The sequence below is a fragment of the Prunus mume genome, linkage group LG4 (genome assembly GCF_029339155.1).
Source record: "Prunus mume cultivar Tortuosa linkage group LG4, ASM2933915v1, whole genome shotgun sequence".
Taxonomy (NCBI): domain Eukaryota; kingdom Viridiplantae; phylum Streptophyta; class Magnoliopsida; order Rosales; family Rosaceae; genus Prunus; species Prunus mume.
The window spans coordinates 20,870,850-20,883,894 of NC_142701.1; the positions used below are offsets into that span (position 1 = coordinate 20,870,850).

General features: G+C 38.7%; 3 protein-coding genes across 3 annotated transcripts; 2 read left to right on the top strand and 1 right to left on the bottom strand.

Moving 5' to 3' along the window:
* Positions 1–172: 172 nt before the first annotated feature.
* Positions 173–6,326, top strand: LOC103329638 (cell division protein ftsH). Its single transcript, XM_008232136.3, has 5 exons — positions 173–1,657; positions 2,856–3,179; positions 3,713–4,013; positions 4,391–4,590; positions 5,916–6,326. The coding sequence occupies exons 1-4, from the start codon at positions 557–559 to the stop codon at positions 4,588–4,590; spliced, it is 1,926 nt and encodes a 641-aa protein (XP_008230358.2). The 5' UTR covers positions 173–556; the 3' UTR covers positions 5,916–6,326.
* Positions 6,327–6,707: 381 nt separating this feature from the next.
* On the bottom strand, positions 6,708–9,643 carry LOC103329639 (proline dehydrogenase 2, mitochondrial). The gene is made up of 4 exons (XM_008232137.2): positions 8,959–9,643; positions 7,472–8,117; positions 7,133–7,373; positions 6,708–7,039 (listed from the first exon to the last, which is right to left on the bottom strand). Exons 1-4 carry the CDS (start codon positions 9,514–9,516, stop codon positions 7,000–7,002), a joined length of 1,485 nt encoding a protein of 494 aa, XP_008230359.1. The 5' UTR covers positions 9,517–9,643; the 3' UTR covers positions 6,708–6,999.
* Positions 9,644–11,204: 1,561 nt separating this feature from the next.
* LOC103329640 (uncharacterized) lies at positions 11,205–11,890 on the top strand. Its single transcript, XM_008232138.3, has 3 exons — positions 11,205–11,364; positions 11,491–11,559; positions 11,672–11,890. Exons 1-3 carry the CDS (start codon positions 11,308–11,310, stop codon positions 11,747–11,749), a joined length of 204 nt encoding a protein of 67 aa, XP_008230360.1. The 5' UTR covers positions 11,205–11,307; the 3' UTR covers positions 11,750–11,890.
* The last annotated feature ends 1,155 nt before the right edge of the window (positions 11,891–13,045 follow it).

Here is a 13,045-nt window from a genome sequence, read left to right on the forward strand (position 1 = left end):
GCATAAACGGACCTTTAACGATTTCGTTTCACCGAGATGACGGAACGATGGGGTTCGAGTCGACAACAAAACGCGTGGTTTGTTGGGTAAAGACGACATCAAAGATTACGTCGTTGATAGCTGCGTCGTCTCTCCACTTAAAAGGTCCGGGCTTTCCCACGAAGAAGGGCTTGACACCTCTAACCAAAAAAAAAAAAAACAAGGCGTAATCTTCTGCAACCTCGCCCATGACAGAGGAACAGAAGGACCCATCAGAGCTGAACATTTGGATATCTGTTATTAAGGCTTGGAGATAATTTCTCAGTCCACAGGAACTGCTTTCTTCTTCCCAAACTCACCAGGCTAACACTCTTCTTGCTTCCACAAGCTGTTCCAGGTTTGATGGTTGTGCTTGTGAAACAGTTCTGACAGGTTTTTCTTCTTCTTCTTCTGGTTTGTTGTTTTGCCAAATTCCACCTACTTGTGAGGTTTCTGTATTAATGTTGCAATGTTCCTGTTACAGTTAGTAGGTTTTCTTCCTGTATTTCAATAGATAAGTATTGTTGTAGAGGTGGCAATGGCTTGTTTTTCTGTTGTTTGCAATACTGGGTTCTTATCTATTCCAAACAAATTGGAAGTTCATGGCGGAAAGTCCAAGTCTTTTGGGAGATATAGAGGTTTTTGTTGTCGTTCGTTGGGATATCATAAATATTGCAACTTTCAACATGGGTTGCTCTGGAACAATGAGCTTAGGCCACTGAGTAATGGAAAAAGTGGAGTTTTCTTAAAGGGATTCAATAATCGTTGTAAATCCAAACAGGGGTTGTGTTGTTACAACAAAATTGAGCCACTGACAAATGCAAACAGTGCAAATAAGCAGATGCATTTGGGAAAAAAAGGAAGCACCAAATTAAGGTCTTTGAGGAAGAGATTTTCTTTAAGATTACGCCCAAGGTTGCGGTTATTAACTATAAGATTGAAAACAGTTACAATTCGATCAGTGTTAAATGGTATTGGGACCTTCTTGAGAAAGAATATAAGAAGAGTGACTCTTTTTTCTTCAATTTCTGCAACATTGGGGCTGTGCTATCTGTTTTTGAAGTTAACAGCAGTGCCTTCTCCAAAAATGGTTCCATATTCAGAATTGATAACAAGCCTTCGAAATGAGTCTGTTACGAAAGTTCTACTTGAAGAGGGATCTCGGCGGATATATTATAACACAAACTCTCGCATTGCTGGGGTTACTCATATGTCTGATGAAGAATTGACAAACGAACAAGGAGAGAATATGGCCAATAAGGTCACAAGTGATGATGGTTCTCGATCTGATCAAGCACTGAATACGAATGTATTGAAAAAATTATCAGTCACTCAAGCTTCAACCCCTGACTGGCAGTATTCCACTAGAAAAATAGATCATGATGAGAAATTTTTACTTAGTTTGATGAGAGAGAAAGGAATTACCTATAGCTCGGCTCCTCAATCAGTGTTGATGTCAATGAGGACTACTTTGATAACTATAATATCTCTGTGGATTCCTTTGCTGCCATTGATGTGGCTTCTTTATCGTCAACTTACTGCTGGTAATAGCCCAGCCAAAAAGCGGAGACCTGATAATCAGTCAGTTGGATTTGATGATGTTGAGGGAGTTGATTCTGCCAAATTGGAGCTCATGGAGGTAAGCATCTCTTCTCTTGAATATATTAAATATGCCATGTTTTATTCTTAATTTCTCTTTGTTGATACTTTGTTGCATTTCTAACTTGACAATAGAGTTGAGAATGAGGTAATTTATTTACTTTTCTTGTTTTGGAACTGTGGATATCCTTCACTCTGTTTGTTATGGTTATGTACTCCAAGAAAGCTAGAAAGCTCTTGGTTTAAGTTCCTGAGGATACAAGTTAGGAAGACTAGGAAGATGAATCTATCGGTTCTTAGGTATAAACGTAGAACTTGAATCAAAGCCAAAAAAATGCATATTTTGTTTGTTCTTGGAATCTGAATTTGGAGAGCTTCAAACACCGAAGGCGTGAATGAAATATATATATATATATATAGGACGGCTGAAACTCATGGATATGATGATAAACAGCTAGATAAGTGATACATAAATTTTCTAACTGTTGCAGAAATAAAGAAGCAAGAGCATCCTGTCATTTGTTTATGAAAGCTAGACAAAAAAAAACTTCAGCCATTTGCACCTCACCTCTCCTCTTGAGGTTCATATTCAATGACTCCTCCGCATCCAAAGACATTCTAAGTCTGGAATTCAGGAGTTTTCAATCGATCTATAATTTTCTTAGCTTTTAAACAAAACTCTGGCTGCTAGCTAGTGGTGTCAATGAGCTAAAATAAGATTGCTCCTTAGGGTAGTACAACAGTTTAACAACTGCTTCACTACTGTATATAGTACCCTTTGCACATGTCACACCGTTTTCCAACAATATCCTCATGAAACTAGGTGTGCAGTTCTTTTAATTACAAAATTTTGTCACATCATGAATCAAAAAATTTATCCAGCTCAGGTGCTGGGAATATTTCCCAAGGCTTGCAGCAAGCCTCTTTACACATGGTGCTGGCTCGTGCAGCTTGCATATCTGTTTATTTAGATATAATCTCGTGGATGTTTCTCATTTTTTGAAAATTGGTTGAAAAACAAATGAAATGAACAACATATGTCAGGTATCTTTGCATTTCTTTAAGTTGTATGTTGTTCTAAGTTTTGATACCACCTGTTTTTTTTTTCCTTTTTTTTTTCAAGAGCTATGATGCTTTTGCCTTAGTGAATTTTACTGCCTTCTTTGCATATGTAGTTATCTGCTGACTAGTTATACAATTTTCTTCTTTCATTTTGTTGATATAGTTCTTTCTTGTAGATAGTTTTATGCTTGCAAGGAGCTATTAACTATAACAAACTGGGAGCAAAATTACCTAGAGGTGTATTGCTGGTGGGTCCTCCAGGAACAGGGAAAACATTACTTGCCCGTGCAGTGGCTGGAGAAGCAGGTGTACCATTTTTCACCGTTTCTGCCAGTGAATTTGTGGAGATGTTTGTTGGAAGAGGGGCAGCTCGCATTAGAGACCTTTTTAATATGGCAAGGAAATATTCCCCATCGATCATATTCATTGATGAGCTTGACGCGGTTGGAACAAAGCGTGGCAGAAGTTTCAATGATGAGCGTGATCAAACGCTGAATCAGGTAATCTGAGTTCAATTCTGGCTTGTATCCTGCATCCCTCGCACCCATCAATATCCGAATTCACTATATTGTGATCATTCCTAATGTCTTCTGGAATTGTTAATGTGTAATTTGATTTATAGACCATTATTTATATTTTCGAACAGTTTTAATAATTGTCAAAATCATTGCAGTACTTGGGAAATTCTTTTTGTTCTCATGTTTGATTTCATTTTGATTTCAGAAAATCAAATTGATCCCCTTAAAAGGCTTGTCAACGTTTTTTTACTTATTTATTGCGAATTTATCATTTTTGCCTTATTTTTGTCTTCAGTTCTCAAGTCTAAATAGCAATCGACACTCTAAATTAGTTGACTGTTTCTATCCTTGCTGTTATGCAAAACAGTATAAGGCAGTAATAACCATATTATTGTGCTTTTTGGTATTCTTTTTTTAGATCTTAGATTTGGATTTCAGTGGAAAATATGTTTTTACTTTCTATTACTTTCAATAAAGGTATTTTTCTCATAAAAAACTTGTTCCTGTCCTTGTAGTTGCTGACAGAAATGGATGGATTTGAGTCAGACTCGAAGGTGATTGTTGTTGCTGCAACAAACAGGCCTGAAGTATTGGATTCTGCCCTTTGTAGGCCAGGCCGCTTCTCAAGGAAAATAGTTGTAGGAGAACCAGATGAAGAAGGAAGGAGAAAGATTTTGGCTGTACATTTGAGAGGAATTCCTCTGGAGGAAGACAGTAATCTTATTTGCAGCCTCATTGCTTCTCTGACACCGGGTTTTGTGGGTGCTGATCTTGCAAACATTGTCAATGAAGCTGCTTTACTTGCTGCTCGTAGAGGTAGGGTGAAGTATATTTCACATCTAAATTATCACTTGGTTTTTGCTATCTGAAAATTTTCTTGCTTGTAAGATCGGAGACTTTGCTTTAAAAATATGGCTGGGGTTTCTGTTAAGTTTGGTTTCATTTTTTATTTTCCTTTTTTGGGTCCAATGATTAAATTTTGGTTACCATGAATAAGAGTCATTTTATCTGGCATCTCCTTCTCTCCTACTCGCACCTGCTTTCCCAGAGCCTAGGCTGGCCCTTCTTTCTTTCCTCTTTGTTCCTCTGCCATTTTATTTGTGCCTTTCTTACTGTATAATGCACTGTTTATGCTAAAGATACTTCTAGAAAGAGAACTGTGGTAACCAATAATTCCATATTAATCTTTCCAGGTGGTGAAACTGTGGCCAGAGAAGATGTCATGGAAGCAATTGAAAGAGCAAAGTTTGGAATAAATGATAAGCAACTTAGACCTAGTACTATTAGCAAGGAGCTTGGGAAAATGTTCCCATGGATGCCTTCTCTGATGGGAAAGAATAACACAAGACAAGATGGATTGCCAGGGCCACTAGGATATCAAGCTCTGAGTTGAGTACGTGCATACGTTTTTGTAGTAGTTATAGGGTACAATATGATTGAGATTAATAAATTTTTCATGAGTTAGAAATTTGATTTATACTTGTCATCATTTGCTGAGATATATCTGGTGAAAAAATTGAGAATGATTAATTTTAATATCCATATGAATGCTGGAATTAGCATCTAGATGCATGCTCTGAACGTGCCTGCATCTTCCATTACGAACTACTTTCACTGGCCCATCCTGGGCTTTCGCTCACATGGTAAGGATGGAGTGGGATGGGGCAGTAAGAAAAGCGAAAAACAAAAACAAGGTAACTGGTATTTAGTGGTTCATAGACATATGAGTGAATGTTCATAGTTATAGTTGTCCATCAGAGTCTGTAGCCGCTCAAGTTCATCCAAGTTTCAAAAACTAAACTGCTGTTCCCGTGCAGTGATATAATACTGAAAATCAGTTTACCGGAGCTATTATCAACTTCAGGTTAATATTGAATCGACACTGCTAAAACTGTCCTGAATGTTAGCTTATGAATACTAGTTGACAACTTGTGCAAGTTCACAAGCCTTGCTTTACTGATGTGATCGGCTTGTGACATCCAAGTTTTGGGCAACAACAAGATGATTGACCGTAGTGCTCACCGAATCAAATCGTCAACCGTATTGTTTGATCCTTTACTGGTCATGTTGAAGGCCAAATAAGTGATACTAATGGTAGCTTGTTCACAATTTCTGCGGTTCCTTCTCATCATATTTCGAGAACCATTGGCTGTCTTGATTTACAATTTGACATCCTATGTTGCTCTTAAATCTGGCTTACATTCGTAGGATTCTTTTTCCACTTTGTTGTGGAATTTTCCTTGTCAATAGTAACCTAGAAGTGGTTATCAGCAATTGCAGAATGTAGTGATGGGGATTTATCTTGTCCACGAAAAGATGTTCGGTTCACGTCTGGTTTGATGTCAATTTCCAAGTGGGTTGTGTTATGCAATTCCAGTCATCATCAACCTAAGCTATGATTAAGACCTATAGTTTCCCAGTTTATTGGAATATTATGCGTGATTTTGACACCCACTAATATTCCATTTAGCCATAGTTTCAAAGATTCCCTTTGATTCTTTTAACATAAGCTTCTCATGTCAGACATTTCAATGCTATTCATGTGTTTCAGTCAATTTTGCCTTCTTTTTTCCTTTTTCAATTTTGTTTTTATGTGATACCATGACCTTTCTTCCAGAGTTCTGATAATATTCCTGTGGGAGAATATTAGAGAGCATGCTTTTGATTATGCTATTTCTACCTCTCTGACTGACGTGTTTGAATGGTTAATTAATGTAGTGTTGCACGGAGCTGATACTTCGCATGAAAAATCCACACGAAGCTTCTCACGTGCCGGTCCGGCGGCATATAAACCCTAATCTTACTGCTATGAGCTAGAAAGCCAATCAACTAGGATCACTATGTGCACAGTGTCATAAAAATTTCAATGCTGAGGAAACTTCAGAGTGGCAATCAGGTATCAAGTAGATGCAATGCCAAGATAATGCACAGCATACCATGTGACTGAAATGGGAAATTGGCATGCTTTACATCCACATGAACTATTTTCCAGCTAGAATATGCATTACGGTCGCATCAACTGGTACGTTTACTTGCCCATATGACAGAATAAACTATGATATCTTCAGGATTCTTCCATGATAATTGTTGACAACAAATGGGAAGCGTGATTGTCTGGGAATTTTTTAACCTTATCTTGTGTGATTGAATATAAATTTAAAAACAAAAACTGAAAAATGGAATATTGTAGTGTAGGGCTGAAAATTGAAGCCCCACCGCGCATGCATAAAACATGCTGTCAACTTGCCCATATGAGAAAAAGACGTTTGATCTCCGAAAGCCACTCCTAATTGATTGTCCTTGACTGCAAGGTTCCATGTTTTTGGGAATTTGAGTCATGGATGTGTTTTAATATTGGAGTCTTCTGCAGACGCCAGTTAGGCCAGTCCGCAAGGACTCCCTTTTACCCGAATTCGAATTTCCCTTTCCGTAATTTAGACTATCGTTTTTAATATTGAAGTCTTTGTAGACTCCTAGTCAATCAAACATCAGCCACACCAATCTAGGTAATTTGGAAGCAACACAAATTCATTTCTTATTCGGTTTGCTGAAGGAAGCAGCATGCTTTTACACACACAATCAATAGGGCAGCGCGCTGGTGGATTGCCATTGAAGTAGCTAGCTAGGAAGCAAATATGGACCTGTTGCCGGGGAGTACAACCTAATGTAATGAGGAAAACAGAGCCCAAATTTCCTAGTTCCTATATGCACATATTCATTCCATTAACTCTGAGCAATTCACCACAATTACAAAATTACCCTATATTTACAAGATTGGTGGAGCCAAATAGTTTTTTTTGCCTTAGAAGATTGCTGCTTTTAGTCTCCTTTTCAGCACCTCCCTGAATTCAAAAGAAGTTCAAACCGAATTAGAATAAAACCAACCTTTTAAGCTACAAGTTTAGAAGTTTTTTTTTAATCCAAACTTAAATTACCTTGTGCGTTGTCTGTCTTGAGTTGAAGCAGATAAAAGTCCCCTGTTCTCTTCAGCCCTCCTCAGAAGGTAAGGCAGCACCAACTCTATTGGCCCAAATGGCATGTACTTGCTCACTTGAAACCCTGCATTTCTCAGACCAAAGGAAAGCGATTCCGCCATTCCATAGAGCTGTGCAAATTCAAGCTTCTGGCGTACCTTCCCAATCCCGATTTCATGTGCTTTTGCCACTGCCAGTTTCCCTATTTGTGTTCAACGTTTTACATCAAACATATTAGCTCAAGAATGCAGTTTGGCCTTTTTTCTACAAGTTTTAACACAAGTGTTTGATTTTCTTTACCTGATTCAACATTATGGGTTGCAAGAACAACTCCACCAGAGCCATTGGCAATCTTCTCAAGCATGAACGAAGTGCAATCGTTGTAGCACGCATGTGTGTCCTCAATGCTATCGTGAATAGGAGACTTATACCCCAAGGAAGAAGCTACTTTGGCTTCACTTGACATATAAGCACCCCTCACCACTTTGAACCCCATTGGAATTCCCATGTCGTCTGCAGCCTTAGTTGCCAGCAGCAGTCTTTCCTTTGCATCCTTCAAATAAGCCTGTATAGTCCCATAAACGATCGGGTTGTCATCTTTGTTGTAGATGATCGCAGAAGAGTACGTCAGGTAATCGATGGCCGGTTGAACCGAGGAGTACTCTGCATCAACGGATAAAGGGACGTTGGCTTCGGAGCACTTCTGGGACAGTTTGAGTAGTCTCTGGTGGACTAATTCGAGATCCCGCTCCTCGTCTGGAGTTAAAGGCTCTGGCTTTTCAAGGGTGTGGTAGAGAGGGCTGTTATCAGAGAAAATGGGGAGGGTATCGAGCTTCCACGGGAGCTTGAAAGAAGGGTCTTTGTGTTGCCATCTCAGCAAGTCACTGACCCGCTCAAGCACCCTCATGGGACAAATTGCTGTGATTTTCATAATAATAAAGCTCACCTGTTACAAGCCAAAAACATCGTTTTCAGCCACCATGCATCAAATCAAACCAAACCAACACAAAGCCAAATTTCACAAGGAATTGGTGTGAACTACGATGTTGACAGAAAGACCAAACATCTAGCGTTTTGTTTTTTTTTTAACAACTTCTAGTGTTTGTTCCATTTGTGATTTTCAAAATCATGGCAGTCTTAACAACTGGTAACACGAAGGACACAGTCAGCTGGGTCCAGATTTTTCCCATCTTGGAATCTCCCTGTAACCAGCCAGGTAATCTTTAGTTGGTAAATCAAGCGGCAACCGACAACTAATGGACCTACAAAACCAGGTCAAGTGACAAACAGCCCAGAAACTACGTAGGTGTGGTCCATGTCACACCCACGTGGCATAAGTAAACAAAGTAGGACCTGCGATCACACGTGGCACCCTCTACTTCGTCCCTGTAACACCATCCAGTTGTACCATCTTAAATCTCGTCTTTATCTTAAATAGAAAATCGCAAAAGTAGGTCTTACCTATTATTGCAGAGATTTTGCATGGTTAGTTAAAAATTATTATATTTTATTTTCCGAGCGATATTACTGTAAATTAATCTAATCTAATCTACAAAAGAGAATTTGAACTTGGTTACAGGAAGGCGGACTTACTGGCCGGCCTAACTAATTGACCTAATCCATCTCCGATTTGTTACTTAAAAGTTAAAAACAGTAAAAATCCTTCAACTGGAAATTTACCATTTGAATTCTTGAGATGATAAAAAAAACAAAAACAAAAACAAAAATAAAGAAAATAAATATTGTAAACATGATTTTTGGATTGATTGGTGATGTGAAGAACTTACGGAAGAAGGAGGGAGGGACTTGGTGGCTTCAACGGTGTCCAAGAACCCCTGCAAGTTCCGATCACAAGCGTCGTTATCGCCGGCGTACTCCAGAGCGTAAACAAGCATCCCTCGGAGCCCGGCCTCGTTCAGCTCGAGCACCGACCTCCCGGCCGCCATGGCGTTCTCACCGGCGCAAAAGTGCTCGTAAAACGTGGACCGTATGATCCCCATGATCACGTCCCGAATCAACGGCGTGTCCATGAGCCTGGATTTCATGACCCACATTCCAATGTCCACCAATGGCTCGAAGGCCACCGCGTGGAGGTTCAGCGCGGCCCTCAGCAGCGTCGGCGTGGAGACAGAGGCGAATAGCTTGTCCACGTCATCGAGGTTGAATATGTTGTCGGTGATGGTGTCGGCGGCGGTGATGGCGTGACCACTGGGAGATTGTAGCGGTTTTTCGGCGTAGCCGATTGGCGGTGATATGGCGGAGATGGTGGTGGAGGAGGCGGCGGAGTTGAGTGGCCTGAGAGTTTTCAGGAGTTTTGATGCTGCTGGGATTACACGGTTTGCCATTCAATGGTGGGTGCCTTGATTAATTCTCTTGGTTTTACTTTCTCCTCTCTCTCTCTCTCTCTTTCTCTCTCTCTAGAAAAGTGGGTTGCTATTTGCGTATGTGATGGAGCTAATGCTTTGGTGTTGGCTTGGAGTGTAGGAATTGGGTTTGGTTTTATAGACAGTTTTGGAGCTTTTTTACAGGGTTGGATTTGGTAAAAAATATTCGGTAAAAACTGTCTGGTAAAAACCATTTGGTAAAACAGAAGTGGGTTAAACTGATCCGGTTGACTATTGACCAGGTTTAGAGGTTTTGATTGGATCGTTTGCGCTTAGTAACAAGTGGAGCTGACTCAGCTGCAACGCAGTGGATCAGGGCGCTAGTTGGCGGAACAGACTAGATGCTAAAACGGATCTTTGTTTCCTTTACGCGGTGGTTACGCGAGTGGTATGCACGCGGTGTACATTTGACGTCGTGCGCTGAACGGTGTGGTTCCGCGGGAACTTTGGAGGGTGTGAGTTGGTCTGAAATTAGATGCTGTAAGATTGGATCTTACGTGGCTCCACGGAATCTTCGTCCAGCTTATACGATTGCCTTTTGCCGACGTCAAATCAAATTGTTTTTGTGTTTTTTTCCTTTTTAATTATATTAAAATTTTCAAAAATAGAAAAATTAGGATTTTGGTTTCTTTGGTTGGGCTTGGGCCTAAAGAAGATTAGTGCCAAACTTTCCAAATTAATTGTAGCTTAACCAATAAACTAATCTCCTTTTAAGGTAAATTATTTTTTTCGGATGATCACAACCTTTTCTTTTTGTGGTCAAGATATACAGAGTACAAAGATGAAAAACCTAACTTCGTGATTATCCAAAAACAGATAAGGAATAAAAACCTAAAAAACCTGAGCTTGTTGGGCAACATTTTTCGGTTCCATGTTACAAAAAACAGATAAGGGAAATTGTGTTTTTGTTTTTCTGGGAAGAGAAAAACTAAAAACGGAAAACTCATTTCCTAAAAATTTATTTCCAACATAAAAAACCAATGCATTTGGACGTAGATGTTATTGTTAGATCCTCAGTATCTTTTACTACGTGAGCAAGGAATTTCTGCTAAGTTTGGATTTTGTTTATTTATTTTTTCCCAAATGGGCAAACATACAACCAAACTAATGGGGACTTAATACATTGTATTAAGGCCGAACACAGTTACAAACAGCGAAAAAAAATCGTTAAACTAAAACCCTAGAGGCGTCGGTACACTAGATTCCATCACCGCCGCTAGATATCTATTACTGCCGCCGGGCGGCCAACATAGGGGAGGATAAGATATCTTGAAAGGCGGGGGTCATAAGAAGATGACTGAGACACCTGAGAATAGGACTTATGTTTTTTGTTTTTTTTTTTTTGTTGGTCATGACTATTATTAGGCTTTGATTTTCCATGCATATATGATATGAGATCTATTTCTATACACCTTTTAAGTTTAATCTGAAAGTGAACTGTTCAAAGTCTATAAATCCCTCAAAATATTCGAATTTATCCTCTCCTATTGATAAAAACAGAGAAACCCTTCTTAAAATTCGTAACTAATTAGCTTTTTTCCGTTAGCAAATTACTCAAACTTAATCAAAAGCAGCCCTGGTCTACAGGGTTAACTTATCCGTGGCTTCACACTTGTCAAGCAATGGATTGGTTTGAAAACACTATAAATCTCCCTCACTAGCATGAACATTTCATCCAACAATTCAGTTTTCAGCCTCAAAGTGATATTGTGTGTTTGAGCAGAGAAAAAACAAGCAAATTTACTTATCAATATGAACCAATCCCAGAATATCAGCAACCAAGCCGGCCAGGCCAAGGGCCAGGCTGAGGTCAGTCTTGAAAACCCCCCCTCTTTTTTTTTTTTTTTTTTTTTTTAATACAAGCGATAGTCTTGAAAAACCCTTAGCTTTAATCCAATATATATAGGGTGGTTGATGATTCCAATTTTGATGCAGGAGAAGGCTAGTGGTATGATGGACCAGATGAGCAATGCTGCCCAATCTGCCAAGGAATCATGCCAAGGGGTTAGAAATTTTTATTTATTTATTTATAAATTTAAGAATTTTTATATTAATTAATATATGCACCACATTTATTTGTGCATGTTGTTAATAGCTTGTGTGTTTTGCTTTGCAGGCTGGTCAGCAGATGAAGGACAAGGCACAGGGAGCAGCTGATTCTGTCAAGGATGCAGTTGGAGCCAACAAAAATTAAGCTGATCTCATCCAAAACTAGTTTTGGTGTTCCGGATTTCTGTTTTTGTTTGGTTGATCTTTCTTGACTTGTCATTTGGAGCAAGAACAAAGTCTGATCATGTAATCACTTCAGAGAACATTAAGCTAATAATTTCGTTGATTTTTGTCTACTGTTACATCAGAATATTTGATATTGCAATCACAATTGATTGTTACCAACCAAATGAACAATCCATCCCAACTCACAGAGGCAAATCATGTTTGGCCGCATAACCTCAACATAAAGTTTATTTATATACATTTTTTTAATGCCAGATGAAAGTGAAAACACCACCCAGTAATAGCAATATGAATGGGAGCTAATTGAACAAGAGCTTCAGCCAGAGTAAAAGAAGAAAAAAGAAAACGAAGGAAAGACGCAAATACTCTATCAATAGGAATAGTAATTTTCCCACGGGTAAGGTCTTCGTGAGAATTTGACCCTAATCGGTCGGCTATGAAGAATAAGAAACGAGTATGAAGACAGATTCATGAAATTTTTCGGATATGGTGTTTCAGGAATATGTGGTTAGGAAGGAGGCACATGATGAAAAGGCTGATTTAAAGGGGCAATCACTAGAAAGTTTTTAATTTAAAGCATTCCATCAATCAGAAACAAATATCCTCAAAATCAATATCAAGAACATCTCAATTAACTTTGACAAAGGGATTGAGTTGAAAACGTGACCTCCAATCAATCATGACTATACACAATGAAATACTTGAGATGTGAAGAAAAAGCAAAATCAACTTGGAACAAGAAACTTTCTTAAACAAAATCCAAATTCATAAAAACTATGTTATCACAAATAAACTTGATTAAAAGGACTCTAAACTAATATCCTAACATGAATACATGATTATGTCATGATTTACCTCGGATAAGATGCTTCATATAGATCAAATTACAAGTTTGCAAATCTAAGTTTATTAGAGTTGCGTCAATCCTGCCTTTAAATGATATTCACAGCAGACTCCTTACATCCTATACTCGAGTCTAGGAAATGCTAACATAACTTTCCATACTAACAAAATCTAGTAAACTTTTAGAAAAAAAAATTACTAGTATCCAAGACCCCAATATAAAAGGCAAAACTACTAACTCACTGTGATTTTGAACAAATATCTAGAAAATTTTCGCATTGTAAGCAACAAAGTCGATAGGTTCATAATGTTTCTGACGGGGATGTTCCTCTAGCTCTACCAATTGATGAAGTGGCTGACATAAGTATAAAAGTTACGATGAAACTGTTTCCTATTTGTATTTTTCTAATTG